Here is a 27,820-nt window from a genome sequence, read left to right as displayed (position 1 = left end):
TATGCATTACTGTGGGCAATCAAGTGTATACATTACTAGTGGACATTCAAGTGTATACATAACGGGGTGGACATTCAACTGCATACACTGTAAACAATAATTCGCTGAAACATGGTCATAACGTCCAATGTTTGTATACTTTTCAAAAAATATGGAACACCCACTGCCTATTCCTCCGTGAATAATGACCCAATGCTGGAGATTGTCTGGATCAGGTTTATCGTCCGACGACATCATATAACTTGAATGGTGATCTGTGCGGCGTGGAACAAGGAACAAACAAACACACAGGTACTTTACAATCTCTTGAGGAATGAACATGTCAATCATCAATCATCACGCATTTTTATCGAACATTTAATCAGACGTCTCAATATAAAACTCATTTTCCTTTGACGTACATAATCTAGATATGTGCACCACACGTGCACGAATTATACACACACAGAAGTACATAGCTTGAAGCCTTAATCTTCAGCACCAGCCGGGGGTCCACACTCCCCCAAAATGACTGGGATCCCCGTTTGGATCTTCCTGGGGAAAGTTGGCGGGTACCATTTGCTTCTTATGCTCCATCATCCGGGCACGTAAAGTTTCCACAACATCCGGCATTTGGCTGGCCAGGTTCTGTTTCTCGAGGGATCAGCTGGAAGGAGAGTGCAAATAATAGAAAATCGAGGGAGATTGTTGACAGATTAAACTACAAATCCAAGATATATATATATTAGGTGGTCCAGGTTAGGACTGGTTACCTACACATATCATAGAGATCAATCATCGTTAACTAAATATCGATCGATTATCGATAAATATAAAAAAGTGTCCACAATGTCTGAAAGAAATGAATATTTATTACATCACTGGAAGGTGGTGATATGATTTTGCATGGGGTATTAGCACAACGGTGTCCTGAACATAATTTAGAATCAGGCCATGAAGAAAGTCCTACATGTGTACTAGAGCGTGAGAAAATTTAAAGCATTTCAAACTTAATGAACGATCTTATCGATAATACAATTTTCATATCGATAATCATTAATAATTTTCCCTATCGGCGACATTTCCGATTACCGACCTTTTTAGCCAGCCCTAGTCCTGGTACCATCAGGCTGGTTGGGTTTATTATCACCTCAGTAACCGTGTCCCGTTTACATACGTCATCGACAGAAAATGGGAAATAGGAAACGCTGCTCAGTCGAATCCACCAGGAACGTTCCGAAGGATGTTGGAGGGCGGTGATCCCACCTACCCCTAACTACATCCATACATACCTCCATCCATACCTCCATCCATCCATCCATATATACATGTACGTACGTACCTACCCATTACTTACACACACACGCACGTACGCACGCATACACACACACACGCACACGCACGCACGCACGCACACACACACACACATATAGTACATTACATTACATTACATACATACATACATACATACTATACATACATACATACATACATACATACATACATACATACATACATACATACATACATACATACATACATACATACATACATACATACATATAAAAATACATAAATACATTGCATACATGCATACACACATACATACATTAATTACATACATTACATACATACATGCATGCATGGATGCATGCATCACAATGTATGTAATTAATGTATATACATACATACATTGATTTTGTGTAACCTCTACCATGTCCCGTGTAAACACGTCACAGGCCGACGTCATACAACTGCATGTTGATGAGTGCCGCATTAAACATAGTACACGACTATGATACATTATGTGTGACAACCTTTGCAATATACCTGTCAGGTTAAAGAGCCACACCATCTCGTGCCTAGCATCATATATGAAGTCTTCTAGAGGCGTGTCTTCTGTGTCATTCATAGGGAGGTACCAGTTGTCATATAACCCGGGGTATCCGTCCACCAGCTTCATGTCTCCCACCCTGAAACAGACATCGGGTTGGACAAGTTCATACTAGTGGTGGTCCGATTAATTGAAATAATCGAAGATTGGTCGTAGTGACTAAACGACCAAGCAATCGATCATAATTGGTTGGTTTTGTCTGGTATATTTCATAAGCACTACAAGTTTCAAGTCATGATTGAATTTATCTTAAAGATTCCAGGAAATTTATGTTCCTAACATACTAGTCATCCTTTAAAGATATGAAATTTTGCCAAAACACCCCAAAAGAAATACATGGGTTTTTTCCTTATTTTTAAGCGCATTAACAAATTTCATAAATGATGCTAACCAATTATTTTCGATGATTGATCGGTAGTAATGAACCAATCATCAATTATGAGATTTTAACCAATTCCCAACACTAGTTCATAACATGAAGAGCACTGCTCCGTAAATGTTAGGGCCTAGCCCAGTAGGGTGCCGCAAATAGCCAGTTGCGTCTCTTTGGAACACCAACAGCGTATGGTCATGAGTTCAGCATAAAAATGTAATGTGGCTCTTGGGTGAAACTATCCCCACGTACCTGATGGCAGCATGTCCTGTGACGGGGTAGAAGTAGTCGTCCAGGTTGTAGATGAACTCAGTCCTCTTTGAAGGAAGCCCCATACGTATAGAGTCCCACTGACTTACTCCATCTATAGACGCATCTTTAACAAAAGTCAATGATACAATAGTTTATATCACTGACGTACTCCATCTATAGACGCATCTTTAACCAAAGTATATGATACAATAGTTTATATCACTGACTGACTCCATCTATAGCCGCATCTTTAACAAAAGTAAAATGATACAATAGTTTATATCACTGACTGACTCCTTCTATAGACGCATCTTTAACAAAAGTAAATGATACAATAGTTTATATCACTGACTTACTCCATCTATAGACGCATCTTTAACAAAAGTAAAATGATACAATAGTTTATATCACTGATTTACTCCATCTATAGACGCATCTTTAACAAAAGTCTTCAGTAACCCATGCTTGTCAAGGATATCTGTAACTGCGTCTCCAGCACCGTTTGTGTCAAGGAAGTTACCGATAATGTTGCTGATTCTTTTTGTACTGGGCCCGCGATGGTCCAGGTTAGAATGAACCTTCAGTAACCCAGGCTTGTCGTAAGAGGCGACTAACGGGATCGGATGGTCAGGCTCGCTCGCTTGGTTGACACATGTCATCGGTTCTCAATTGCCTAGATCGATGCTCATGCTGTTAATCAATGGATTGAAATATTTCAAAAGCAAAGCGCCTTTGAGCAGCTTAGCTGGATATTGTCGCTATACACATATTAGAATGATGATGATGATGATGAGAATGCTGATCACAATATACATTACCAGACTTCCCAGTCCAGACTGCAAAAAAGCCGGGATAATAAAGTGATGATTTATGAATTCATTTGTAATTCCCGGCTAGAGAGCAGCGTCAATCAATAAACGTTTCAACCAGCAGTTTCCACACAATGGAAACTGTTACACCCGTGAAGATCCGGATTAGAATTGGTCTTCAGACACGCATGCTTGCCGTAATTGTCGTAACCGGGTGTCTGGCTCGCTGACTTGGTTGACACATGCCATCTTATTCTAATTGCGTAGATCACCTCATGATTTCGATCACTGGACTGTCTGGCCCAGACACGATTATTTTCATACCGAGGCAACATAGCTGCATATTGCTGAGTGCGGCGTTAAAGAACATATATTCACCCTCCTCGTACCTGGCTTCCCCCCTGCTGCAGACAGAATAGTCGGAACGTAGTCAACCGCGTGGAACATCCTGGAACAAAGGTCCTACACACAACTAGGAATACAAACACACCATCCTGGAACAAAGGTCATACACAACTAGGAATACAAACACACCACCCTGGGACAAAAGACATCATCACACACAACTAGGAATACAAACACACCATCCTGGAACAAAGGTCATACACAACTAGGAATACAAACACACCACCCTGGGACAAGATCACACACAACTAGAAATACAAACACATCATCCTGGAACAAAGGTCATACACAACTAGGAATACAAACACACAACACTGGAACAACGGTCATACACAACTAGGAATACAAACACATCATCCTGGAACAACGGTCATACACAACTAGGAATACAAACACATCATCCTGGAACAAAGGTCATACACAACTAGGAATACAAACACATCATCCTGGAACAACGGTCATACACAACTAGGAATACAAACACATCATCCTGGAACAACAGTCATACACAACTAGGAATACAAACACACAATCCTGGAACAACGGTCATACACAACTAGGAATACAAACACATCATCCTGGAACAACGGTCATACACAAACTAGGAATACAAACACACCACTCTGGAACAAAGGTCATACACAACTAGGAATACAAACACATCATCCTGGAACAACAGTCATACACAACTAGGAATACAAACACATCATCCTGGAACAACGGTCATACACAACTAAGAATACAAACACACAATCCTGGAACAACGTTCATACGTAAAACTAGGAAATCAAGCACACCATCCTGGAACAACGGTCCTTGGAACTAGGAATACAAATACACAACCTTGGAAACTAGGTACTACACAACTTGAAATACAAATGCGCCGTACTGGAACACAGGTCACACGCATCTATAAATACAAATGCACAACTCTCGAACAAATGTCATACACAAGTGACGCTGTTTTAGTTGTTGTATACCAAATCAGTTTACATACAGATTACAAGAAATACTTTGTTTCATTTTTACACGTAACAATTGCAAACATACAACTTAAATGTCGTGTCTGAACAAGACAATCTGGTGATTGGCCTCATGAGTATGTTGACATGGCAAGTTAGTTAATTTGAACACCCAATTCCTTCCGTCGCCTTTTACGACATGCATCAGCCACTGAAGACTAGCTGTAACCAGACCTTCACAAGAGGCGTGGTTTGCTAAAAATCAATTCCAACTCGGATCTTCATAAAGGTTGTGGCATCAATAATATATACTTACCCATCATACGTGTAGCCGGTGCGTGTTATCCCCGCCCCATGGGCAAACGCCGCCGCCCTCGTGCCTCCCTCCCACAACGTCAGTTTACCGCCACGTAGAGGCCAGTTGTTGCCGTACTGAACCAGCTCGGCGCCATTCTTCACCAATCATAGTAAACAGTAGTTACAATACAATGTCAGCAGTAAAATGTATTCTTAATTTACGCTTTGATTTCTCTTTAACAGAAACGTCGACTTAGTGTTTGGGGAAAATTGAAACCGATGTGGAACCGTATGGCATCATTATCGTTAATATTAATCTGAACGCAAATGTACTTACATCAGCAGTGAAAAATATCAGTGTGTTATCAAACACTCCCTGTTCCTGCAAAGCCCGTGTGATGTTACCGACTGCGTCGTCAAGGGCTGTCACCATTCCTGTGAACACGATATATATACAAATCGCTTTAAATAACGCAACACGGTTCTGAAGTGATTCGATTGTCGGTCACACATGAAAGTATTGACCAAATACAAATTAAATCTTCCTGGAATATGTATCTGTCCGAGGAACTGACAGCTCATTACACAAGATGTTAACAGATCGTACTCGTTGTTTCCCTGCCTGGTGTTCGGCATTCAGCACAACCACTACGAAACCAGGCCATAAAAGACAAGTACAAACACGCATGCATGCACGCACACACACACGCACACACACGCACACAATCACAAGCACACATGCATCCACGCACGCACGAAAGCACACACAATTGCAAATTTAACCCCTAACGCCATACTTTCCCAACGTCCCTAAGGATTGCTTTCAATTGAACGTGAACGCATATATTGTATTTCCTGAACGGAATGTTGGGAATTTGACACCGCATTGAACAGCATTCCAACTACGTCAGCCAATGAGCTTGATGTGGGAGGAGAAGATCGTGCTTGTTTCTCGCTGCCAAGAGAAGATGTTACTTCGTCAAGTCACCCAGTCAGTTGTTGGCGATCTATAGCCCATTTTTATATTGTGTTGCCCCCTATAGTTAAAATGTTTTAGATTCAATTACTAGTTTTACGTATATATCTGTGATACTCTAGTTGCTTTACTGTCCTTTGTCGGCAGGTTTTATAATCTCTATATATATTCTATTTCAATGTCAAGTGTTCTCGTCACGATATGGCTGAAATATTGCCGATGTGACGTTAAATAATAACTCACTCACTCACTCAAGTCACCCAGCCGACACACAAAATCTAACGGGAACACCCTCCAGGAAACGGATGAGTGAGTGAGTTAAGTTTTGGGCCGCTTTTAGCAGTGTTCCAGCTATATCCCGGCGGGGGACACCACAAATGGGTTTCACACACAGTACCCATGTGGGCAATCGAACCCGGATTATCAGCGCGATGAGCGGACCCCACCACACCGAGGCATGGGTGAACAGGGATGAATGGGGTCATGCTTACCACAAAACTTCCGACGACCGATGTTTACAACATTTGGATACATATCTTCATATTGCTGTGGCACCTGAAGAAAAAAAAAGAACAAAATAAACCAAACATCCTATGAACCACCTGTAGATGTGCATGTGTTGGCAGAACGTATGTCTGGGAATGTACTACGCCGCTGTCTGTAGGATCATAACTATTACTAAGACCTGTAAACAACAGAGCCCTGGCCAGACACCCCAGCGTTTGATATTGTGGCGTCATGCAACCCATATCACGCAGTCTGACCACACTATCCCCTCTTGTGTAGGGATACAAATGTCATCAAAAATCTGTTCCGATGTTCCTGGCACAATCAAACTCCTTCGGCTCATCATCAGTGCTATTTTGGACTCTCCTATGATGCGCCGCCCAGTTGAACCCACCAAGATGTTTCCGGAAAATAAGGAAAAGAAAACAGCCTTCTGCATTACCCAGAGTGTCAGAACGGCTATGCTCCCAGTGGGGAACCCGGGCTCTCTCCTGATTTGCGCCAAGAGATCAGGAGGTACCAAACAAAGGGCACCGAGAACAATGGGGAGCCTGACGACGGAGTACGTGGGATGCAAACGAGATATTTCAAAGGTCCACGCCAAGAGAAAGCGAAGACCCATCCAAGCATTGCGAGAAAGATGGGCTGTCAGTCAACAAAATGGGAGGTACCAGACTTTATGTTTCTGGAAGGGTTGTCAGTCAACAAACTGGGAGGTCATACTTGCTTGACAACGATACAAGAATCTGCATCGAAACGTCGCATCATACGAATAAAGAAGTTGTTCATTCATAAAGTTTGTCCTTCTAAACATGTCACTCAAAGAAGTTAAACTGGGAGGTGTCAGTGTTACACGTACCTCTATCGGAGCGTGGACGGACTGGAAGGGCAGGTACAAGAAGAATGGCTTGGACTTGTCATGGTTGTTGATGATATCTACAGCCTCCCTGGCAAACCGGAACTGGAAATATATGCACACTGATTAATACTGTATCATACTAAATCATTACATTATAACATCAGTGTGTAACCATTAGAGTACATGCAAGCCTACAAGTGTTTACATGATGCTATATTACGTCCACAAGTCTCTCTGATATCTACATGTCCAGACAATGAGGTAGATGAAAGTCCTACTTTCAGTGGACATATTCTCAGTAACCTGGAGCCTTTCACAGATAAGGAGGTCAAATCACTGGTAATTGGAACTAAGTCTACAACATGTGAATCTGATCCAATGCCGACCAAACTTGTTGTGAAACACCTGGACTTGCTCATTACTATAATCACTGAGATTGTGAACAAAAGCCTACAATTAGGTGTATTTCCAGAAGCTTTTAAGAATTCATTTGTTCTACCACAACTCAAAAAGCGCGACCTTGAGAAGTCTGAACTAAACAACTTCTGTCCAGTATCCAATTTCCTCTCCAAAATCGTGGAGAAGGCTGTCAGTGTGAGGTGAAGAACCATCTGACAAGGTGCGACCTAGTGGACAAGTACCAGTCTGCATACCGGGAACATCACAACACTGAGGCAGCTCTTATACATGTCAGTGATATCCTGAGACAAATTGTGGATAGAGGGGACGCAGGGGCCTTGATACTCATAGATCTATCATCGGCCTGTGACACTATAGATCACAGTGTCCTGCTAAAGGTCCTCCAAACAAGATATGGAATTGCGGGGACAGCCCTCCAGTGGATTCCTATCTCCATAACAGATGCCAATGTGTGACCATCAGGAACAAGACATCAGAGAGCGTTACCGTACCACACGGTGTGCCACAAGGCTCCGTATTGGGTCCACTGTTATTTGTTCTGTACACTGGTCCCGTTGCTGACATCATCTCAACTCACAATCTGCAGCACCATTCATATGCAGATGATAACCAACTCATCAAGGCAATTTCTTGCAAAAATCCCTCTGACGGTCTAGCTGGAATTTCTGACTGTACAATACACGTCAAACCTTGGATGACAAATCATATGTTGAAACTAAATGACACTAAGACCGAAGCTCTTCTGATTGGATCCAAACAACTGCTGTCGAAAATCCCTACCAGATCTGTGACAATAGCTGATGCTGTCGTCCCTGTCTGTTCCACTGCAAAAGATCTCGGTATTGTCCTCGACTCCTCACTTTCGATGGAAGCTCAAGTCTCTCAGATCTGCAAAACCTGCCACTTTCACCTTCGTTTCATCAGTAACATCCGTCCCTATCTCTGAGGGGTGCTACCCATGCCTTGGCCGGAGCCCTCATAACCTCAAGATTGGATTATTGCAACAGTGAATTTTTTGGCATTTCTCAGAAACTCTGTGACAGACTCAAGAAAATCCAAAACACGTCTGCCCGCATCATTTATCGTCTCCCTAAACGCTGCCATATCAAGCCAGTACTGAAGGAGCTTCACTGGTTGGCCATCAAAGCCAGGATCGAGCATAATATACCGTGTCTGACCTACAAAGCCAAGCATGGTCTTGCTCCCCAGTACTTGTCTAACATGTTGTCATCATACTTCAGTTCACGCAATCTTCGTTCCAACAGCCAGGATCTGCACACTGTGTCCAGCTTCAGTCTGACAACTTTCAGACAGTGTTCTTTCACCTATGCAGCCCCTACTCTCTGGAACTCTCTTCCTTATGACCTCAAAACTATTGACAATTTCTACTTGTTCAAGTCCAGACTTAAAACCTACTTCTTCCAGCAGTATCTCCCTTAATGTGCTATAGTATTACTTCTGTACATATGTACATACCTGACTCTGTAGCGTCTTGAGTATGTCTGTCGAGGTGGATTGGGCGCACATATAAATATGCATTATTATTATACGTACGGTGGAGTGAGTGGAAGCTATATGTAAGGCGGAGTGAGTGGAAGCTATACGTACGGCGGAGTGAGTGGAAGCTGTATGAAAGGTGGAGTGAGTGGAAGGTAAATGTAAGATGGAGTGAGTGGAAGCTATACGTACGGCGGAGTAAGTGGAAGTTATATGTAAGGCGGAGTGAGTGGAAGCTATACATACGGCGGAGTGAGTTGAAGCTATACGTACAGCGGAGTGAGTGTAAAATATATGTAAGGCGGAGTGAGTGGAAGCTATACATAAGGTTGAGTAAGTTGAAGCTATATGTAAGGCGGAGTGAGTCGAAGCTATATGTAAGGCTGAGTGAGTTGAAGCTATACATACGGCGGAGTGAGTTGAAGCTATACGTACGGCGGAGTAAGCGGAAGGTATATGTAAGGCGGAGTGAGTGGAAGCTATACATACAGCGGAGTAAGTTGAAGCTATATGTAAGGCGGAGTAAGTGGAAGCTATATGTAAGGAGGAGAGGGTGGAAGCTATACATACGGCGGAGTGAGTTGAAGCTATACGTACGGCGGAGTAAGCGGAAGGTATATGTAAGGCGGAGTCAGTGGAAGCTATACATACAGTGGAGTAAGTGGAAGCTATACGTACAGGGGAGTAAGTGTAGGCTATACGTACGGCTGAGTGAGTGTAGGCTATACCTACGGCTGAGTGAGTGTAGGCTATACGTAAGGCTGAGTGAGTGGAAGCAATATGTAAGGCGAAGTGAGTGGAAGCTATACGTAAGGCTGGGTGAGTGGAAGCTATACGCACGGCAGAGTGAGTGGAAGCTATACATACGGCAGGCAGAGTGAAGCTGGAAGCTATGGAAGCACGGCAGAGTGAGTGGAAGCTAAATTTAAGGCGGAGTGAGTGGAAGGTACACGTAAGGCGGAGTAAGTGGAAGCTATACGTACGGCGGAGTAAGTGGAAGCTATACGTAAGGTGGAGTGAGTGGAAGCTATACGTAAGGCGGAGTGAGTGGAAGCTATATGTTAAGTACAGATGAAGTGGAAGCTATAAATGCAAAGGCGGAAGCTATAAGCTATATGTGCGTAAGGAGTGGAAGTATAGTGGAAGCAGTGGAAGCTATATGTAAGGCGGAGTAAGTGGAAGCTATACGTAAGGCGGAGTGAGTGGAAGCTATATGTATGTGGAGTGAGTGGAAGCTATACGTAAGGCGGAGTGAGTGGAAGCTATATGTAAGGCGGAGTGAGTGGAAGCTATATGTAAGGCGGAGTGAGTGGAAGCTATACGTAAGGCCGAGTAAGTGGAAGCTATATGTAAGGCGGAGTGAGTGGAAGCTATACGTAAGGTCGAGTAAGTGGAAGCTATATGTAAGGCAGAGTGAGTGGAAGCTATACATGAAGGCGGAGTAAGTGGAAGCTATATGTAAGGCGGAGTGAGTGGAAGCTATACGTAAGGCGGAGTAAGTGGAAGCTATATGTAAGGCAGAGTGAGTGGAAGCTATACATAAGGCGGAGTGAGTGGAAGCTATATGTAAGGCGGAGTGAGTGGAAGCTATACGTACGGCGGAGTGAGTGGAAGCTATATGTTAGGCGGAGTGAGTGGAAGCTATACGTAAGGCGGAGTAAGTGGAAGCTATATGTAAGGCGGAGTGAGTGGAAGCTATACATAAGGCGGAGTGAGTGGAAGCTATATGTAAGGCAGAGTGAGTGGAAGCTATACATAAGGCGGAGTGAGTGGAAGCTATATGTAAGGCGAGTGAGTGGAAGCTATATGTAAGGCGGAGTGAGTGGAAGCTATACGTAAGGTCCGAGTAAGTGGAAGCTATATGTAAGGCAGTATTGGAAGAGTGATATGGAAGCTATACAACAGGTAGTAAGGCGGAGTAAGTGGAAGCTATATGTAAGGCGGAATGAGTGGAAGCTATAAGGCGGAGTGAGTGGAAGCTATATGTAAGAGTGGAAGCTATATGTAAGGCAGAGTGAGTGGAAGCTATACATAAGGCGGAGTGAGTGGAAGCTATACATAAGGCGGAGTGAGTGGAAGCTATACATACGGCGGAGTAAGTGGAAGCTATATGTAAGGCAGAGTAAGTGGAAGCTATATGTAAGGCAGGTGAGTGGAAGCTATACGTGTAAGCGGAGTATTGGAAGCTATATATGTAAAGGAAGTAAGTGGAAGCTATACATAGTGAGTGGAAGCTATATATTACAGAGTGTAAGAGTAGGAAGCTATATGTAAGGCAAGAGTGAGTGGAAGCTATATGTAAGGCGGAGTAGTAAGTGGAAGCTATATGGAAGTGGAAGCTATATGTAAAGGAGGAGTGAGTGGAAGCTATACATGCAGGAATGAGTAAGTGGAAGCTATATGTAAGGGTGATTGGAGTGAGTGTGAAGCTATACGTAAGGCAGAATCGAGTGGAAGCTATACATGGGCTGGCCGGAGCTGAGTGGAAGCTATATGCAAGGCAGGAGTGAGTGGAAGCTATACGTGTGGAGGCAGGAGTAAAGTGGAAGCTATATGTAAAAGGCGGAGTGAGTGGAAGCTATACGTAAAGGCGGAGTGAGTGGAAGCTATATGTAAGGCAGAGTGAGTGGAAGCTATACATGAAGGCGGATGAGTGAGTGGAAGCTATATGTAAGGCAGGTGAGTGGAAGCTATATGTAAGGCAGGAGTGAGTGGAAGCTATACATAAAGGCAGAGTGAAGTGGAAGCTATATGTAAGGCGGGTGAGTGGAAGCTATATGTAAGTGCAGAGTAAGTGGAAGCTATATGTAAGGCAGAGTGAGTGGAAGCTATACATAAGGCAGATAAGTGGAGTGGAAGCTATATGAGATGAGTGGAAGCCAGATCACAGGCAAAGCTATACGTAGGCAGAGTGAGTGGAGTGCTATACATAAAGGCAGAGTAAGTGGAAGCTATACGTAAGGGCAGAGTGAGTGGAAGCTATATATAAGGCGGAGTGAGTGGAAGCTATACATAAAGCGGAGGTGAGTGGAAGCTATATGTAAAGCGGAGGAGTGGAAGTGGAAGCTATATGTAAAGAGTGGAGTAAGTGGAAGCTATACGTAAGGCAGAGTGAGTGGAAGCTATATGTGGCCCGGAGTGGAGTGGAAGCTATATGTAAAAGGCAGTGAGAAATGAGTGGAAGCTATACAAAAGGCAGTGAGTGGAAGCTATATGTAAGGCAGAGTGAGTGGAAGCTATACATGAGAGCGGAGTAAGTGGAAGCTATACGTAAGGCGGAGTGAGTGGAAGCTATATGTAAGGCGGAGTGAGTGGAAGCTATATGTAAGGCGGAGTGAGTGGAAGCTATACGTAAGGCAGAACTAAGTGGAGAGTGGAAGGAGTGAGTGGAAAGGGTGAGTGAGTGGAAGCTATACATACAGGCAGAGTGAGTGGAAGCTATACGTAAAGGCAGAGTGAGTGGAAGCTATACGTAACGGCAGGTGAGTGGAGCTATCGTACGTACGGTGATGAGGCGGAATAAAGTATGGTATGTAGCGTGAGTAAGCAGAAGCTATACGTAAAAGGTGGAGTTGAGTGGAAGCTATACGTAAAGGCGGGTGAGTGGAAGCTATATGTAAGGCGAAGTGAGAGTGGAAGCTATACGTAAAGGCTGGAGTGAGTGGAAGCTATATGTAAGGCAGGAGTGAGTGGAAGCTATACATGTAAGGCGAGGAGTGGTGGATCAGTGGAAAGCTAGGTGGAGTGGAAGCTATACTGTAAAGGCAGAGTGAGTGGAAGCTATATGTACGTCGGAATGAGTGGAAGCTATACGTAAGACAGCGGAGTAAGTGAGCTGGAAAGCTATAAGTGGGAAATATTAGAGGAAGGAGTGGAGTGGAAGCTATATGTAAGGCAGAGTGAGTGGAAGCTATATGTACAGGCGGAGTAAGAGTGGAAGCTATACGTGGGTGGAGAATGAGGTGGAAGCTATGGCTAAGGTGAGTGGAAGCCATCAGAGAAGTGGAAGCTATATGTAAGGCAGAGTGAGTGGAAGCTATACATGTACAGCCCAGGTAGATGAGTGGAAGCTATATGTAAGGCGGAGTGAGTGGAAGCTATATGTTATAAGGCAGTGAGTGGAAGCTATATATGTAAGGGCAGGTGAAGTGGAAGCTATACGTAAAGGCAGGTGAGTGGAAGCTATACAAAAGGCAGAGTGAGTGGAAGCTATACATAAAGGCAGGTGGGTGGAAGCTATATGTAAAGGCGGAGTGGAGTGGAAGCTATATGCATGGCAGGAGTGAGTGGAAGCTATCACATTAAGGCCAGGATATGAGTGGAAGCTATACGTAAGGCGGAGTGAGTGGAAGCTATATGTAAGGCGGAGTGAGTGGAAGTGGAAGCTAGTAAGTGGAAGCTATATCGCACGGTAGAGTGCCAGTGAAGTGGCAAGAGTATATGCTATATGTAAGGCGAGTAAGTGGAAGCTATACGTAAAGGCAGAAGCTATATGAGTGGAAGCTATATGTAAGGCGGGTGGTAGAGGTGGAAGCTATATGTAAGGCGGAGTGAGTGGAAGCTATATGTAAGGCGAGTGAGTGGAAGCTATATGTAAGGCAGAGTGAGTGGAAGCTATATGTAGTAAGTGGAAGCTATATGGTGTGAGTGGAAGCTATATGTATGAGGCGAGATGAAGTGGAAGCTATATGTAAGGCAGAGTGAGTGGAAGCTATGGTAGGCTGAGTAAGTTAAGGAAAGCTATATGTAAAGGCAGAGTGAGTGGAAGCTATACATGGGCCCGAGTGAGTGGAAGCTATATGTAAGGCGGAATGAGTGGAAGCTATACGTCTGTGTGAGGAGTAAGTGGAAGCTATATGTAAAGGCAGAGTGAGTGGAAGCTATATGTAAGGCAGAGTGAGTGGAAGCTATACAATAAAGGCGGGTTGAGTGGAAGCTATATGCTAAGGCAGGTGAGTGGAAGCTATACGTAAGGCAGGTAGTAAGGAAGTGTAAGCTATACGTAGGCAGAAGTGGAAGCTATATGTAAAGGCGGAGTAAGTGGAAGCTATATGTAAAGGCAGGAGTGAGTGGAAGCTATACGTAAGGCGGAGTAAGTGGAAGCTATGTCTGATTAAAGGTGGAAGGCAGGTGGAGTGGAGCTATATGTAAGGTGAGTAAGTGGAAGCTATATGTAAGGCAGAGTGAGTGGAAGCTATACGTGGGAGGCAGAGTAAGTGGAAGCTATATGTAAAGGCAGGTGAGTGGAAGCTATATGTAAGGCAGAGTGAGTGGAAGCTATATGTAAGGCAGAGTGAGTGGAAGCTATATGTAAGGCAGAGTGAGTGGAAGCTATATGTACGTGGAAGCTATATGAAAGTGAGTGGAAAGCTATATGTAAAGTGGGAAAGCTATCTCGAGTAAGTGGAAGCTATATGTAAAGAGGGAGTGAGTGGGTGGAAGCTATATGTAAGGCAGGTGAGTGGAAGCTATACATAAGGCGGAGTAAGTGGAAGCTATATGTAAAGCAGGTGAGTGGAAGCTATATGTAAGGTAAGTGGAAGTATATGTGGAAGCTATACTGTACGGCGGCAGAGTGAGTGGAAGCTATATATAAAGGCAGATGGAGTGGAAGCTAAACGTAAGGTGGAGTAAATGGAAGCTATATGTACGGCGGAGTGAGTGGAAGCTATATGTAAGGCAGAGTAAGTGGAAGCTATATGTAAAGGCGGAGTGAGTGGAAGCTATATGTAAGGTGGAAGCTATAAGCAGGGCGGTAGTGGAAGCTATATGTAAGGTGGAGTGAAAGTGGAAGCTATACGTAAGGCAGAGTGAGTGGAAGCTATATGTACGTCAGAGTGAGAGTGGAAGCTATACGTAAGGCAGCAGTGAGTGGAAGCTATATGTAAAGGTGGGAGTGAGTGGAAGCTATACGTAAGGCGGAGTAAGTGGAAGCTATATGTAAGGCAGAGTGAGTGGAAGCTATACATAAGGCGGATCGAGTGGAAGCTATACATACGGCGGATTGAGTGGAAGCTATACATACGGCGGAGTGAGTGGAAGCTATATGTAAGGCGGAGTAAGTGGAAGCTATACGTAAGGCGGAGTGAGTGGAAGCTATATGTAAAGGCGGAGTAAGTGGAAGCTATATGTAAGGCGGAGTGAGTGGAAGCTATACGTAAGGCCCTGAGAGTGGAAGTTGGAAGTTATATGTAAGGCGGAGTGAGTGGAAGCTATATGTAAGGCAGAGTGAGTGGAAGCTATACGTGAGACTGCAGAGAAGGTGGAAGCTATATGTAAGGCGGAGTGAGTGGAAGCTATATGTAAGGCAGAGTGAGTGGAAGCTATACATAAGGCGGAGTGAGTGGAAGCTATACGTAAGGCGGAGTAAGTGGAAGCTATATGTAAGGCAGAGTGAGTGGAAGCTATACATATGGCAGAGAAGGTGTGAAAGCTATATATAAAGGCAGAGTGAGTGGAAGCTATATGTAAAGGCAGGTGAGTGAGTGGAAGCTATACGTAAGGCGAAGGTAAGTGGAAGCTATATGTGTAAGACAAGAGTGAGTGGAAGCTATACGTACGGCAGAGAAGGTGGAAGCTGTATGTAAGGCAGGAGTAAGTGGATAGCTGTATGTAAGGTGGAATGAGTGGAAGCTATACATACGGCAGAGAGTAGGTGGAAGTTATATGTACGTTGGAGTGAGTGGAAGCTATTCGTAAAGGCGGTAAGTGGAAGCTATATGTAAAGGCAGAGTGAGTGGAAGCTATACGTACGGCAGAGAAGGTGGAAGCTATATGTAAGGCAGAGTGAGTGGAAGCTTTATATAAAGGCGCAGTGAGTGGAAGCTATACATACGGCCGGAGGTGAGTGGAAGCTATACGTACGGCAGAGTGAGTGGAAGCTGTATGTAAGGCGGGTGAGTGGAAGCTATATGTAAGGCAGAGTAAGTGGAAGCTATACGTAAGGTGGAGTAAGTGGAAGCTATATGTAAGGCGGAGTGAGTGGAAGCTATACGTAAGGCGGGTGAGTGGAAGCTGTATGTGTAAGGCGAGTGAGTGGAAGCTATATGTAAGGCAGTGGAGTAAGTGGAAGCTATATGTAAGGCCTAGGTGAGTGGAAGCTATACGTGCGGCAGCGTAAGTGGAAGCTATATGTAAGGCGGAGTGAGTGGAAGCTATACATAAGGCGGAGTAAGTGGAAGCTATATGTAAGGCGGAGTGAGTGGAAGCTATACGTACGGCGGAGTAAGTGGAAGCTATATGTAAGGCGGAGTGAGTGGAAGCTATACATAAGGCGGATGAGTGGAAGCTATATATAAGGCGGAGTGAGTGGAAGCTATATGTACGGCGGAGTGAGTGGAAGCTATATGTAAGGCGGAGTAAGTGGAAGCTATATGTAAGGCAGAGTGAGTGGAAGCTATATGTAAAGCGGAGTGAGTGGAAGCTATACGTAAGGCGGAGTGAGTGGAAGCTATATGTAAGGCGGAGTGAGTGGAAGCTATATATAAGGCGGAGTAAGTGGAAGCTATACGTAAGGCGGAGTGAGTGGAAGCTATATGTAAGGCGGAGTGAGTGGAAGCTATATGTAAGGCAGAGTGAGTGGAAGCTATACATAAGGCGGAGTAAGTGGAAGCTATATGTAAGGCGGAGTGAGTGGAAGCTATACGTAAGGCGGAGTGAGTGGAAGCTATACGTAAGGCGGAGTGATTGGAAGCTAAACGTACGGCGGAATACTCCCCTGTTGCGTTCCGCACCACATCAGTATTATCTCGGTAGTCCAAATATCCATCTGTTGTGGTCAAGTGAAAGAAATGGACAGTGGAACATTTGATGCAACTAATATTATATTGTATATTAAAGCTCTTAAGGTGTGCGTTCCAGCATGCGAGCGTACATCCGTCTTTGGGCATCCAGGGATATCTATACAACCACCATCACTCCCCTGTGTATACTGCTTGTAGCACAGTAGAGTTACTCAATTGTGATCTCTACCTATATGTGTTGATCTGAGCTGAGGTGATAACGGTTTGACATTGCGTTCAAAACTGTGTCAGCTGCAGCCATGAGACTTGTGCACAGATCCATCTTCACCTTTGCTATTTTTTCCAGAACTTTTAGCCTGAAGTATTCTTACACACTTGCCTGATCAGATTATCCAAACAATCTGACGGACATAAGCTTGATTCAGAAATACGCAGTTGAGATAAGTCAACATCAACAATGTCGACGATCGTAAACATCCGGTCCCGTTGGTCGCCTATTACATGCATGTTTTTATGAAGTCTAAATCTCGCGGGATCTTCCCTACATCAGCCCATTTCTACTATATTCGGCACTAGGATATCAATCTGGACAATTTTCGAACTGCATGGGCAGTCTGCGACCTACCTACCCATTTCGTGTGTGTAGTAGTCCTCAAACGCCTGGTAGTAGCCGAAGTAGGTGTCGAACCCCCGGAACGTCGGCGTGCAGTTCCAGTTGCAGAATCCGAGATGCCACCTGGATGTACACGAACAGGACATTACTGTCCCATATGCAGTGAGTGAGTGAGTAAGTTAAAATGTATCGTCACATCAGCAATATTTCAGCAATGTCGTGACGAGAACAATTAATTGTTATACATAGTAATTAATGGTAAATTATAAAAACCTGTCAACGAAGGATAATACAATAACTAGACTATCACAGATATGAATTTCAAATAAGTAATTAAATCTAAAACAGTTGAACTATAGATGGCAATACAATATAAAAACAGGCTGTAGACTGCCAAAAATTGAAAGTAGAAACCGTACTAAGGGAAATAATTTTACAATACTTCAACCCTCTTTGAGGGTACAACCACTAACAATCTCAGTTACTACTCTAAACTACCAAGAATAGAATATTTATGTATTTACAAACCGTTTATCAATAATTATCTAGTAATGATATTTCTTTTAAAGATTAAATAATTAAATGATAAGTAATCCTTAAAAGTAATCCTAAAAGATCCTTAACTGTTTTGACATTGAAATATTTATCCCTTGTGATGGAAAAGTTCCCTATGCAGAGTCATACAAAACGTGTCATTTCCAGTTAATATATGCTCACTAACACAGTTTAATTTCTCAGCTGATTATATTTAACTGCAATTCATTTACTGAATATCATCCGGCCACGTAAAACTTTCGAAGTTGTTTGACACTTCTATAGCGATTAGTTTCTTGGAGGAAAGAGTGAAGAAGGTGCTAGTATTTTGTCTGTCGTCTGTTTCTTGAAGGAAAGAGTGAGGATGGTTCAAGGGTTTGGTCAGTCGTTTGTTTCTTGAAGGAAGGAGTGCAGCTGGTTCAAGGGTTTCGTCAGTCGTTGGTTTCTTGAAGGCTGGTTGGCTGGTTGGTTGTTTCACGACGCACTCAGCAATATTACAGCTAAATGACGGCGGTCTGTCAATAATCAAGTCTGTACCAGACAATCCTGTGATCAACAGCATGGTTATCAATCTACGCAATTGGGATACTATTACATGCCGGCAAGTCTGACCACCCTATCCCGTTAGTTGCGTCTTGCAACAAGCATGGGTTACTGAAAACCAGTTGTATCCCAGATCTTCGTGGCTTTCCTATAGGAAAGAGTGAAGAAGGTTCTAGGTTTAGGTAAGTCGTTGGTTTCTTTGAGGAAAGAGTAAAGATGATTCTAGGCTGATTGTGTCCTTAGTTCCCCGACCTCCTTTTGTCTGTTAAAGTATTGAATAACAATTGTTATTGAGTACACAGTATTAATATTGGGTGATATTCAACATTTGTATGACTGCCAAAATATTGAGCAACGCAGCCACGAACGTTTCGGAAATGCCGATGCAGCAGTATTAAGTCACTCCAGTGTAGAGAGGTTTGAGTCTATGATCAAATATCCAAGAGTGAGTTGACCCTTGAGAGTGACCTGCTCCACCTGCACTAGACATTGTGAAATGGATCCATGGTTACGTACTTCCCTATAGCGTGAGTGGAATAGCCCAGCGCCTTCAGATACTGAGGCAGGAAGGTGAAGTTGAGGGGACACACACTGGCTGAGCTTTCCAAATCACAAAATGCTGAAATAAGTATAGTCACATTTTTGGTGTTTTTAAATAAAATATACATTTGACAATAACACTCCATAAACATTACAAAAAACGACATTATACTTAATTATGAATACTTCTTACGAGTAAGCAGGTGCCGTTTACTTGTATTCAGGAGTTCATATAATTTGTAATCGTTTGAAACCCATCAGTGAGTGAGTTAGGATTTAAAGTCACATCACATATTTCAGCCATATCGTGACTAAAGAAGTTTTGAATTCACCATAAATACATGTAAATTATAAAGACCTGTCGACGAAAGACAGTAAAATCAACTAGAATATCACAGTATCAAGAAATAAAACTAGCATCTCTCCCTAAAATTGGATTTCAAATTAAGACAATACAGTACAACATGGGCTATAGTGAGTGAGTGAGTTCTTATTTAACGTCACATCGGCAATATTTCAGCCATATCGTGACGAGAACACTTGACATTGAAATAGAATATATATAGAGATTATAAAACCTGCCGACAAAGGACAGTAAAGCAACTAGAGTATCACAGATATATATGTAAAACTAGTAATTGAATCAGGGGCGGTGGGGGTAGCCTAATGGTTAAAGCGTTGGCTCGTCACGCCGAAGACCCAGGTTCGAATCCCCACATGGGCACAATGTATGAAGCCCATTCCTGGGTGTCCCCGCCGATGATGTTGCTGGAATATTGCTAAAAGCGGCGTAAAACCAAACTCAGTCAGTCAGTCAGTCTAGTAATTGAAGCTAAAACATTTTAACTATAGGGGACAACACAATATAAAAATGGGCTATAGATCGCCAACAACTGAAGGTAGATCACCATACTAGGACACCACGGGGACTTACAGTGCCTTTGCTACCTGCATGGACCCAAGCTGGATTTTACACTTAAACCAAATAGTACCGACCTGTCACCAGATTAAACCTATGAACCCAACAAAATACTAAATTATGAATTTTACTATTTTTTTTTAATCAGCTGTCACTGATCTGTAATCATAGTAGTAGATATAGTATGTGATCGTTTGAAAGCTACCAGCACCTACCTCTCACAGCATTCGCTCAGCAGTCTGTTTAGTAGTACGTGTCCACAGTAATCCTTACCTGTAATTAGTCATTCTTACCTGTGTTCCGGCCTTAAATGGGTAAATTCCTGTCATGAAAGCGGTTCTTGAGCTGCATGAAAATGAAGATACTTAAACGAAGAAAACAAACTGTACATAACTTACCATCGTAATATTGTGTTTATACTAAGTTCCCCAATCCCATGGTGAGTGAGTGAGTGAGTTAAAATGTAACGTCACCCCGGCAATATTCCAGCCATGTAGTGACTAGAAATGTTGTACATACACAATCAATACATGTAAATTAAATACCCAGTCATCGACGGACTGTAAAATAACTAGAGTATCACACAAAAGAGTAAAAAACCAGAGTATTATTTTTAAAGTAGGAAACTATTTGAGACAATACAATGTAAAAATGGGCTGAGTGATCGCCAACAACTGAAGGGTGGAGATCACCACACTAGGGACTATGGGGACTCACAGTGTTTTGCTACCTGCATGGACCCAAGATGGATTTTCACCATCCCTTCAGCAGCTGGCGATATGTAGGAACATTTAGCCGACAGTTAAAATAACAAATATACTCCGTTTAAAAATTGGGTAAGCAAAATTTTTAACTTTGAAAGTTTGGGGACTTACGTACCCTCTCAGGACCCAATCCCATGAATACACACGGTAGCAATGCATTGTAATAGTGATGTGTGTCTATTTCTAATAACATAATGAAGTGAGTATATGTACAACGTCTTGACATCAAACAGTCCCGAATGCGTGCCAGTACTCAGTGTGCCAGAGGTTGATGTGCCAGAACGCGGTGTGTCAAAGCTCAGGTGTCAGAACTTTGTGCGTCGGAACTCGCACATGACAAGGTGTGTTAGGCCTCGGTGTATCAGAACTCAGTGTGCATTATGTCAGTGTGTCAGAAGTCGGTTTGCGAGAACTAGAAGTGTCAGATATCAGTGTCAAAAGTCGGTGTGTCAGAAATCGGAATGTCAGTTAGTTGTGTGCAACATTTCAATGTGTCAGAACTCGGTGTACGAAAACTAGAAGTGTCAGAAGTCAGTGTCGAAAGCCGGTATGTCAGTAATCTTATTTAAGGGGCATTCAGAAGCTGCTATGATGAAGAGGATCACTTTTGTATGGATGGACATTAAAGAAGTTGTATATCCATAAATAAGTGAGTGAGTGAGTGAGTTAATATTTAATGTCACATCGGCAATATTTCAGCCATATAGTGACGAGAAATCTTTTATATCAACAATGAAATAAATGTTGCTAAATAAAAACCCTGTCATCGAAGGACAGTAAAACAACTAGAGTATCACAGATGGAGTCTAAAACTTGTAAAACTATTTTATTTACGAAACAGACAATACAATATAAAAACGGGCTATAAAACGCCAACAACGGAAGGTAGATCACCATACTAGGAACCATGGGGACTTACATTACCTTTGCTACCTGCATGGACCCTAGTTGGATTAACACCATCCCCCAGCTGCTGGCGATTGTAGGAAAATTTAGCCACAAATTAAAATGACAAGAATGCTACGTTTAAAAAATCACAGGACGTTTAAATGGACTTTGAACATTAAAGAACTTACTTATATCCATAAATAAGTGTTCCTCTTCATGTCAGTTTTATTCAGAAGTGGTCAGAACTAGAAGTGTCAGAAGTCAGTGTCGAGGTATGTTAGAAGTCGGTGTGCGAGAACAAGAATAGAATTGTCAGAAGTGTCAAAAGTCGGTGTGTCAGAAAACAGAATGTTCGTAGTCGGTGTGCAATATTTCGGTGTGTCACAACTCGGTGTGCGAGAGCTATAAGTGTCAGAAGCCATTGTCAAAAGTCGAAGGGTCGAAATCGGTATGTCAGAATGAGCGAGTGAGTTAAGATTTACAGTCACATCGGCAATATTTCAGCCATATCGTGACTAAAACAAGCTTTCAAATTCATCATAAATGTACATGTGAGTGAATGAGTGACTTAATATTTAGCGTCACATCGGCAGTATTTCAGCCATATCGTGACTAAAACAAGCTTTAAATTCATCATAAATACATGTGGGTGAGTGAGTGAATTAATATTTAGCGTCACATCGACAATATTTCAGCCATATCGTGACGAGGACAATTTCGTTTATATCAATATTCAAATGAAAAAATCTAGAACGTAGAAACCTGTCATGGAAGGACAGTAAATATATCATAAATACAGTTTTAAAACTAGCATCTTTCATTAAATTTGGATTTCAAATTAGGACAATACAGTACAAAATGGGCTATAGATCGCCAACAACAGAAGGTACATCACCATACTAGGGACCATGGAGACTTACAGTGCCTGTGCTATCTACATGGACCCTAGTTGGCGGTATGTCAGATGTCGGTGTGCAATATTTCAGTGTGCCAGAACTCGTCGTGTCAGAACACATTGTGCAGGCCCTACAGCTGCCTGACAGTGGTTTGGCATAGACGTGCGGTCATCTGGCTATACACAGTGATCCGTTTCCTTCTAAGATTGATCTGACAGAAATCATAGGGGTGTTAGTTCAATACTCACGGGCTACACACGGGCAGTACATAAGAGTGGTTGAAGATGACGCCACTGTCTGCCAAGGCGTCGATGTTGGGGGTGATCATGGTGGGATTGTGAAAGCCCACGTCGTTCCATCCTGCAGGGATATACCATCACATATGTTGAACACGTTGTACTGGTTGTTGTGTGACGAGTTGTACAGTTTTCCAAACCAATAATATAAATGGCATCACAGAATCCAGACAGTTTGGTCAGACAGCTAGACAGGAAAGCCTGTAATGATCGTCACATAATACAGACAGTTCGTTCAGACAGCTAGACAGGAATCCTTATAATGATCGTAACAGAATACAGACAGTTTGTCCACCCAGCTAGACAGGAAACCTTATAATGATCGTCACAGAATACAGACAGTCCGTTTAAACAGCTAGACAGGAAACTCAACAGTAATGACACAAGACACTTTGTTCAGACAGCTAGAGTGAGTGAGTGAGTGAGTTAAAATTTAACGTCATCTCGGCAATATTTCAGGTATATATAGTGACAAGACAGGTTGTGTATAAACATGAGTTGCTAAAGAACCAGTCATCGAGTGATTGAGGTATTATTTAACGTCACATCGGCAATATTTCAGCCATATCGTGACGAAAACTATTTATACAATAAAAAGTGAAATGAGAATATTTGACAATGAAATGGAATATAAGTACCTTATAAAAATCTGTCGACGAAGGACAGTAAAACAACTAGAATATCACAAGTACAACTAAAACTAGTATGGAGAGTTAAAACTGATAGCACTATTTGGACAATACAATATAAAAACAAGCTATAGATCGCCAACACCAGAAGGTAGATCACCAAACTAGGGACCATGGGGACTTACAGTACCTTGGCTACCTGCATGGACCCTAGTTGGATTATCCTTCAGCTGCTGGCGATTGTAAGAAATGTTAACAATTAAACTCAAGAATGCTACGTTTAAAACAGGCAAGTTTAAATTGACTAACCATCATCGAAGGACTGTAAAATAACAAAAGCATCACAGATGGTGTCAGACAGCTGGACAGGACTGACTGACTGAGCGTGGTTTTACGCCGCTTTTAGCAATATTCCAGCAACATCACGGCGGGGATCACCAGAAATGGGCTTCACACATTGTGCCCATGTGGGGATTCGAACCCGGGTCTCCGGCCTGACGAGCCAACGCTTTAACCATTAGGCTTCCCCACCGCCCCAGCTGGACAGGAAATCCTACAGTGATTAAGACGGAATACAGGCAGTTCGTTCAGACAGCGAGATCGTTACAGAAACAGACCTATTCAGAATGATCGTCACAGAATACAGACAGTTCATTCAGACAGCTAGACAGGAAAGGATATACTGATCGTCACAAAATACAGACAGTTCGTTCAGACAGCGAGACAGGAAACCCTAAAATGATCGTCACAAAATACAGACAGTCCGTTTAAACAGCTAGACAGGAAACCCGATATTAATGTCAGCTCGCCCGGCAGTCAATAGGAAAGGCATTATTTTAATTTTACAGTTTGTTTGTCTCTTAATTGTGATTTTTCTGAAAAACAAAGGATGAATATTGTGTTGTCATGGGTAGCAGTAACAGTAATAATAATTTGTGTTCTCCAGAGAATGGCGTTCACACGCGTGTGTGCGTCTTCGTAAATATATGCGTGCGTGGTGTGTGTGCGTGCGTACGGTTGTGTGTAAATGCTACATAACGTCAAAGTCAGCAATATTTGAGCTATGACGGCAGCCAGTAAATAGTCTTATCGAGATCTGTGATACACAAATAACATATCTGATTTGTTGACGTCAGATCACGAAACTGTGATCTAATCTGAATACGCCATTCAAATATAAACAGGATGGCACTCGATAACACTAAACTGTAAAACTTGACCTCATTTGATACTGCATAATCGATTTGATATCATCCTATCGTGGAAACCTTGTGTCCAGGGCCACGTTAATCAAAGCGATCGTAGGGCTACGACTGTCGTAAGTCTATGTTAAATTATAGGAGTTACGACCACCTTAGGGTTACGATTGCTTTGGGGAACGAGGTCCTGTTGTTCAACTTAGATAATACAGTTTCCTAAGCTGCAGATGAAACAAGCGACCATTGATAAATGTTTTGCCGAATGCTGTATCTGTGCCAAGGTCAGGGAACAACAGACATATAGTTACTGTATAGCAATCACTACCGATCACCACTGATATGATTAGAGTGAGTGAGTGAGTTAAGATTCAAAGTCACATCGGCAATATTTCAGCCATATCGTGACTAAAACTAGTTCTTAATTCATAATACATAGATATAATATATAAAACCCTGTCAACGAAGGACAGAAAAATTATCACAAAATGAGTTAAAACTAGCTAGTATGTATCTTTAAATGTAGAAAACTATTTTTGGACAATACAATGTAAAATGGGCTTTAGATCGCCAGCAACTGAAGGTAGATCGCCATACTAGGGACCATGGGGACTAACAGTGCCTTTGCTACCTACATGGACCCTAGCTGGAAATAGAGCATCCATTCAGCTGATATGGTTAGAAATAGATCTTATACACAACTGAAATAGCAGTGTTAAACGTATCTATATTCGACTCACATCGGACTAACTTTATTTTCCTGAGCTTCGGCTGTAAGTCTTATGAATGAGCTGTTTTCTCTGTTTTTCCAACATTTGACATTAATACACGTTATAAAGTTAATACCTAAATCCGTGGATTTACATAGTTGACAATTTCATTCGGTTACAGGTATTTTTCTACCTACTTGTGTCAGTCTGAATTTCAGGAATACATACAAAAAACATTTTCCGGCAGATTTAGAAAATTAATTATGAGATGTCAGTATCAGAGCAGTGTGTGACATATGCCGATTAAAGTGTAGAAGACAACAATCAGAATGGGCTTTCTTCAACATACACGAGTGAGTGAGTGATTTTTGTACTTTTAGGCCGCTTTTAGCAATATTCCAGCAATATCACGGCGGGGGACACCAGAAATGGGCTTCACACATTGTAGGGAATCGAACCCGGGTCTTCGGCGTGACGAGCGAACGCTTTAACCACTTCGCTACCACACCGACCCGTTTAAAATACACGATGAATAGATACAAATTCATGTTCAATTGAAAAACCCGTCATGTTGTTTTGATGTTTATGTGTATTTCAGGATGATAAATACCAGATTTCCGGGTAGTGATTTGAGCGTTTCAAACGATTATAGATAGATTACATATCCGTCGACATATATTTTACTTAATTTAGGCCTCAACGTGTCTTTCGTGTAGCCCAGAAGGAGAATACGTAATTATATTAAGGTAACTGGTCCGCCCCTCAGAGCCGTGAGGGATTTGTAGGCAGTGTACATCGTAACTTGATGTATTTATACCTAGAAGTTTGCTTACCCAAGTCGTCAGCAACAATGAAAATGATATTTGGCTGACTTGCGCTCGTACAGCCTCCCACAACCAGACAGAGCACGAGAGCAGACAGCGAGACTGTTGACTCCATCTTAGCTCGAGTCGTGTGTACTACTCGCTTATCAACCTGGCCTAGCTCAGTAAGGGCCGGGTGGCGTGTGATACTGGTCCTGAATGAATTACCTATCTGTTTAAAAGTCACGTTAGTAATACATACAAACATAAAGTTGGCGTTTGCATGGTACTACATTAGCGAACCACAAACAGTCTGTTGAAGTCCGTACAGTGTGCCCGACTCGAACATTTTGCTCTGCAGAGCTGGAACATTGATCACCAGGTAAACACAAACGAATATACAAAAAATCGTATATAAAATAATTCCAAAAGTTAATAATTTTTTTAAAATTTTGAATGACATTTATACGGTTGAAAATTTCATATCCAGAAGGAACAATAAATCTGATAAATTTGCAGACAAATGGTTTCCTTTATTCTCAATATTTAATTTCTGACGTAATCTTTAATCAAAGGGGAATACTTTTACTGGAGTATATTCTCTCTATGCTATCAGTTGACCTAACATTTTTGTTGAACCCAATGAACTTTGATCATGTATTTATGCATTTATTGCTTTACTTTATATGCTTGTACTCAATTATGGGAACAAATAAAAAGATTTAAAAAAATAAATAAAAAAAATATACTGACTGACTGACTGAGTTTGGTTTTACGCCGCTTTTAGCAATATTCAAGCAACATCACGGCGGGGGACACCAGAAATGGGCTTCACACATTGTGCCCATGCGGGGATTCGAACCCGGATCTTCAGCGTGACGAGCCAACGCTTTAACCATTAGGCCACCCCAAAAAAAATTTTTAAAAAAAATAAATAAATAAAAATATACAAAAAAGAAGGAAAAAGCAAGTGGGTCGCTGAATTGTTATTAGCCGGTACTGTGACGTCACGGAAGTCGGAGGGAGGAGCGAGGTGAATAGAAAGTCCGTTACATAATGGAGACGTTCCTGCATGTGTGTGTGTGTGCATGCGCCACGGTACAAGTGTGTGTGTGAGAGAGAGAAAGGGAGAGCGACAGAGAGACAGAGAGAGAGAGAGAGAGAGAGATAGTTTGTTTATGACGTCATCACACAAGTGTGTCACCAATCAATAAATAATAAAGTAAGTGAGTTATATCATGTAAGTTCTTTATTTAAGTCCAAAACGCCACTAACGGTGGTACATGAGCTACAATATAAAATCATAAAAACAAAAGTTACAAGATGGACAATGGCAAAAAGGTAAATGGTAATTACAATAACATAAAACACAACATTTTGTGAAACACATCATAATTATATATATTTATACATATAGCGAGAGAGAGAGAGAGAGAAAGAGAGAGATATAGAGAGTAGATAGAGAGAGAGAGATAGAGAGAGAGAGATAGAGAGAAAGAGAGAGATAGAGAGAGAGA

General features: G+C 42.3%; 1 protein-coding gene across 1 annotated transcript; it reads right to left on the bottom strand.

Annotated features, from left to right (window-relative positions):
* Nucleotides 1–288: 288 nt before the first annotated feature.
* Nucleotides 289–26,442, bottom strand: LOC124282275 (arylsulfatase B-like). The gene is given in 15 exon segments (XM_046718231.1): nt 289–646; nt 1,810–1,952; nt 2,499–2,622; nt 3,697–3,755; nt 4,991–5,127; nt 5,309–5,406; nt 6,439–6,502; nt 7,314–7,415; nt 16,934–16,998; nt 17,602–17,708; nt 19,179–19,248; nt 19,251–19,281; nt 20,415–20,466; nt 22,918–23,029; nt 26,334–26,442. Coding segments are annotated over 15 exon segments (1,341 nt in total). The 5' UTR covers nt 26,440–26,442; the 3' UTR covers nt 289–575.
* Nucleotides 26,443–27,820: the final 1,378 nt, after the last annotated feature.

Source organism: Haliotis rubra, unplaced genomic scaffold, assembly GCF_003918875.1.
Source record: "Haliotis rubra isolate DU_JTF1 unplaced genomic scaffold, ASM391887v1 Scf1088, whole genome shotgun sequence".
In the NCBI taxonomy this organism is placed as follows: Eukaryota; Metazoa; Mollusca; class Gastropoda; order Lepetellida; family Haliotidae; genus Haliotis; species Haliotis rubra.
Note: the sequence above shows the minus strand (reverse complement) of the source record. Positions and strands in the feature narration are given on the sequence as shown.